At 38.0% G+C, this 6084-nt stretch overlaps 1 protein-coding gene across 1 annotated transcript in view; it reads left to right on the plus strand.

Annotated features, from left to right (window-relative positions):
* The window catches only part of DIAPH3 (diaphanous related formin 3), a 435206-nt gene that overhangs the window by 338049 nt on the left and 91073 nt on the right, over positions 1-6084 (plus strand). Inside the window, exons 25-26 of the mRNA XM_006914939.3 lie at positions 3959-4054; positions 4522-4581. Coding sequence (XP_006915001.1) covers positions 3959-4054; positions 4522-4581 — 156 coding nt within the window. The remainder of the gene's footprint in view (positions 1-3958; positions 4055-4521; positions 4582-6084) is intronic.

The raw sequence follows: 6084 nt of genomic DNA on the forward strand, positions 1-6084 counted from the left end.
TTTCTGTTACCTCATCTGATCCTCTCCTTAACCCTAGACAGGTGTTCTCTCTATTACACACGTCAGGAATGATTATGTAACCAGCCTGGTGTCGCACAGGTTGTTAGTTGGGAGCTCAGACTAGAATGCAGGTCTTCTTGCTTTGGCGTTTTATTCTTTCCATTATGCATGTGGACATGAAGGCCAAGAAAAGCCATCAGCTCTGGGGACAAGGGCAGGGATAGAGGTTCCAGGCGGAAAGTGATGGACAGGAGAGACGGCGGAGAATCACGGGTTTTGTCTTTAGCTGAAAAATAAGTGGTGATGTTGGAAGGTACAGATGGGATTTGAAGCGCAGTTGGAATCCGTGTCAGGTGCAAGTGACAGAGCTGGGACTTTATATTGTGGGAAGTGAGAGAGACGGAAAATTTGTGACTGGGAGAATGAAGATCATCATTCTGCTTTAGGGCTTATCAGTAGTATTTGAGATGAATTAGAATTAGGGGAAAACAAGAAGCAATACGACTCCAGGTAACTCGTGTGGTATTTCAAGTGAAAAGTAATTCAGCTCTGGACCACCAACATAAAGTTTAGTCAGACAAAGGAACAATGGATCGATGCATGAGATAAGTGGGAAGGCGCATTAACAAAGTTCATCAACTGAATGGATGCGTGAGATGGGACAAAGGGAGAAATGAATTTACGTTGTTTGCAGCATGGTGGGAATGCCCTGCCACCTACTTGGCCCCTCTGTATCTGTGACCTTCATTCTCATCATCATTCCTCCCAGTGACCATATCGTACCACACTTGTTATACAGTTGACATATCTTAATGAACACTTTCTATGGCATCCTATCATTATGCCAGGTATTAGAGAGAAATGAAAGCCCTCATCTCTGTACTAAATGAACTCTTAGTCTAGTGGAAGAAACCATCTGGTAAACAACATCGTCAAGGGTTTATCGCTGTAAGTACCACATGCTGTTGGAACACAGAGGGCCACCCAGACTAGCCCGTGTCGGTCAGGAAAGGATTCTCGGTGAAGGAGTAAGCTTGGTGAAGAAAGCGAGAGGGATGTTCTGTGTAGAGAGAATAGCATGTTCAGAGGCATGGACTAGAGAATAAGGGACTGTGGTCTAAATTGCTAGTAAGCCTGAAAGTGTCAGCATCTGTCTCCTAGGAGCCATGGGATTATCCTGCCTAACCATAATATAATTGTCAGGTATGTTAACCTTACTACCATATAATTATTTAACATCAGGTACATTTTTAAGTTTCTCCAGTTGTCCCGATAATGTCATTTATAATTTTTTTACAATCCAAAAGCTAAACAAAGATTGTGTGTTGCATTTGGTTGTCATGTCTCTTTTATCTTTAATCTAAATGTTTCCCTAACTTTTTTTTTCCCTTTCTTTTTCTCTTGGCCTTTTATGATATGGGTGGTTTTTAAGAACACAGTCTAGTTGATTCACAGAATGGTCTTCACTTTGGGTTTGTCTGATCATTTCCGCACATTTAGATCCAAGTTGAATATTTTTATGCAAAGGACTCTGCAGGTTATGTTGTGTCTGTCTCTGTATCACTTCAGAAGGCATTTGTTGTCAGCGTGTCCCATCATGTGTTATGCCAAATTCGATTATTTGGGTAAGGTGGTATCTGCCAGATTTCTTCACATCCTGTTCCCCCTCAGCCTCACACAGACTGGTTTTTGTAACCGTTGATGATTTCTGCCTGAATCAATTCTTACTTTTATTTCCTACTTCCCTCATAACTGTGTCCTTTATATCGATGGAACTCGGTCCTCTTTATGTCTCTGACATCTGTTCATGTATAGTCTTTGTTTAAGGATGAGCTTTCTCTCCCTTTATATTTCAGTTATTCTTAACTTTTTCATATAGATATGGATACACGCTTCATTTCTTTTTTACAATGTGTAATAATCCATTCCCATTATTACTGACTCAGTGCTCCAGTTGTCCCCGCTTTGGCCCAGGCTACCCATCAGCCTGACTCCTCCGCCCCGTTGACACTCGCCTCTCTGTCCGTGAGTGTCTTTCTTACTGTCTGGCACACCACTGTGCGCCTGGCTCATTGCACAATATCTTGGTCTCGGCCCTGAAATCAGCTATTTCTCTAAGTATTCTGGTTCCCGTTAGTGAGTAATTATATTTAGAAACCAAGATCCAAGAGCCAGATGTGCTCCTTGCTACTGTATTGTCACTGCTTCTGGGTTCTTTTGGGCCACAGCGCTAGCTAGGACAAGAACTTTTTAAAAAAAACCAAACAAACAAAAAAAAACAACCTTGAGCTTACATGATAGCTGTAAATCCAATCCAATACTTCATGGTTCTTCCTCTCCTCCTACCACTTTCACATTTGTGTTGATTTTCCCACAGTGGGCACCTCGTTTCTAACATCAGCATATTTACTCATCTGTTCTGTCTCGTAATATGCACGTAATAGTTTCCGAATCACTATGTTGATACCACTACCAACAGCAAACTTACTAAGGAAATTTCAAATTTGCTTGGTAGTTCTTTTTTTCCTTTAAAGTGTATGCCATTAATTGCATGCTTGTTTTCTAAAATGTTTTTCGTTTGTTTGTTTTTTGTGTGGCCGGTTTTTTTTTTTTTACACGAATGAAATATATTGACAATCTTAAATATTTGGCATTACCTGTAGTTATTTTCAGGAAAAATATAGTTGAGTTTGAGTCTCAATTTTCAAACATACCTAGGTAGTTATTAATTAAAATATCTGAAATATTTAGCATGTTTAGCCATCAAGCCACTTTAGAATTAAATTCACATGTAAACAATTTCCAAATACTCTATTTCTCATCCACCTCTTTTTGATTACATAAACAAGGTTTTGCACTTCCTAAAAATATGAGTTAGGACCAGATGGAAAAAGAGGTCATTGCATATTTATATTTATGTATGTTTGTAAACTGTAAATAACTGTTATTTGTATTCCACTGTATTCGTCGTCTCTTCACTTTGAGGCATTGCATCTCAAAAACAAAAAAGTTCCTGAGGAAAACAGTTTTCTGTTACTTTAGATATAACTGTATACCAGCCACATAATTTCACAGAGAACACCTGTAAATAAACTCTCCCTAAGGGAAAATAAAATCGTTGGTGTTTTCTTGTATTTAGGTTGGGCCAGTAGTTTCTTTGACGCTTTTTCCTCTGCTTTCTTTAAATAATATTTAGCATTGACAACTATAAATAGCTCTGATTATTACAAGAAAATCTGATACTTTTAGAGAGAATTGGCTCTGTAACAACCACATCTTCATTAATTATATACAGGATATCAGCTTAAGCTAATCATAATGTGATGCAGTCCTTTACGTGTTTGAGAGCCTTTGGTTTATTTTTCCTTATGGAAGACAAACTTTTCATACATACATTCTATAAAAATTTATAGCGATTGTTGTACGTCAGCTGAAGTTAGAGGACGATTGTTCTCTGATATGAAGAATCAGTTGTTGGGAGCATGTGCACAAAAGTTAGTGTGGGAATACAATTTTGTACAATGAGTTTAGACGGCAGAATATCAATAACACCAACAAAAACACCCCCACACCTGGTCGATTTGAGAGCAGCAGCTGATGCTTTGAAAAGAACCCACTTCTACAAGGGAAATGTGATTCATGATAACCTGAGACTCAGGTATGACAAGAACCACATTCCATCTAAAGTTATTGTGTCCCCCGCCTGTAAAAGCGGTACTCGGAGTTGAATCAATGGAACCTGACCCTCCAGTGGACAGTAACACAGGCGCTAATGAGCCAAATCTCATTAAGAGATCTTTGATTTATCAGAGAGTTAAAGTCCTATCATATTTTGAAATTGCTGGCTTAGTCCTGATCTTCGTTCCCCATACCGCCGCCATCACCAGTTTCTGTGTATGCTCTGACATTGCTATGGTAACCCTGAGGGCTGATGGAATTCCCTGCATCTCTTTCACAGAGGGTGATGAGACAGGAGTGATGGATAGTCTGCTGGAGGCCTTGCAGTCAGGGGCTGCCTTCCGCGACCGAAGAAAAAAGACACCGAAGCCAAAAGGTGAACATTATACTTGTTTCATGTTACTTTCTAGGGAACTATCACAAAGAACAACTCTTTCATTTCCTTCTTTCTTTCTTTTTTTTTTCATTCTTTTAAAGTCATGTGTCAAGAATGTAGTGCCATGGGCAACAACTCTTCAGAAGTTTCATAAGTTTTCTTAATCCTTCCCTTGTGATGACAAATGTCAGAGAGAGAAACATTCCAGTTGGCCAGTGTCAGTAGCACATTACAAATCAATGCACTGAACTTAGAAAATCCCGATTAGTGTGACAAGTCTCGTCTAAAGAACCATATGTACTTTATCCCTGCAGAGTTTACAGCAGCATAATTAAATGGGAAGTAAAAGTCATAACATTATTGCTTTGCTTCCAGGATTACTTAACCTTGGAAAAAAGTTTAATACTGTCACACTTCTTGAGATGAACAGACCTCTCTATATTAAGTTTCTTTTCTTTTTTTCACAGATATTCTGCAGAGTCTCAGTCCAGTGTCTCAGAGGCCTGTTCTGAAAGTTTGTAACCATGGTAATAAACAGTATTCATAAATTGCACATTCTTCTTATCTACTTTTATCCTGTTGATCTGTGATTTTAGTAGGCTGCCGCGAAGTTCTCAAGTTTCAATATAACTACAATAGTAAAAAATGTGTGGATGGACGTATTTTTCTCTGAGATTGTGTACTCATATTCTCCATCCCGATATTATTGCCCTGAGGTAGTGTCTAGGATTCTTCTTTCAGATCTCGGGTGAATGTTTTTTTTATTATTATTTGAAGTTACCTCACACATTTCTGATCAGCATTGTCCAGGGTATCCTTTCAAAACTATTGTGTGCTTATAATACTGTTTAAAGCAATGGATTAACTTTACATCAAGGTACAATTTGAAATGTTGAATCTGTTGCCTATTTTACTCTACCATATTTGCCAGTACGGTTTGAAATACTGTGCCCAGCATTTTGGCAAAATCATTTATACAGATGAGCTTCATATGATATCGTGGACGGATGTGCTAGAATCACTAAAAAGGTAAGTTGACTTAGTCTCTGATATTTTAGAGAGTAAATTCTTTCAAAAATCCCCCTCTTCCTCTTTTCAAGGTGCCAGTTTGCGTTGATTGGATTGTATTTATTTTGGTTCCCTTTTCCTCACTGTTATGCATTATGGGGTTCTGCTTACCTTCCTTAGTCAATAACAAATTCATCCATTGTGATTGCCATTTGCTCAGAGTGAGACTCATCAAAGTTGGTCAGATTTATACATGGGAAAATACTTGACAGATTGCGTGCAAGGGTTGTTTTGGGTGCAGATGAGTTAACTTCTAGTACTACTTACTGGTGACTGAGTAGAGAAACTTGTGTCAAATTTTTTAGGAGAGCCTAAAAATATGCTGAGGTAAATAAGATAAAGACATGGAGGTAATATCTGTTAATAGCTGTGTAGATCCCTTCTGCTCAAGGTAAAGTGTATGTGATAGATGCTTAATAAGTGTGAGAAAAGGTTAAAACCTGCAGCAAAATTTTATAGAGACCTTTTCTCTCTTTTTAACAGTATGTTTTTGTCATTGTTTTTGCCTTTCTCTACTCTAACAACAGGGAAAAGGAATTGTAATAAATCAGGGAAATGAGTGGTGGATGATTAATTCCTAACTGTGGGTTTACAATTTAGAGTCACTGTGACATACTAAATAACGGCAAAAAATATAAAGGACAGTGTTTTCCTGTACCTGAGAGATTATTCAGTTTCGTGGATGAATGCATGGAAACTCGGGCTAAAAACTTTCCAAAAGTACAGAGCTAGCTATTGACACAACTATAACCTTAATGCAATTCTGATTTCCATTGCATTTCTCTTTTGATTACATATAGGCACTTTGATTTATTAGTAGTAAAAATATATAAAATAAATAATTCAGCCCACATTGTAAGTCATTAAAGAACCACAGCCAACACAGTGATCATGATATGATTATAATGGCATACGTATGTCCGTGCTATGCTTAATTTAAAATAAATATTTAAGGTATAATG

This window comes from Pteropus alecto, unplaced genomic scaffold, assembly GCF_000325575.1.
Source record: "Pteropus alecto unplaced genomic scaffold, ASM32557v1 scaffold35, whole genome shotgun sequence".
In the NCBI taxonomy this organism is placed as follows: domain Eukaryota; kingdom Metazoa; phylum Chordata; class Mammalia; order Chiroptera; family Pteropodidae; genus Pteropus; species Pteropus alecto.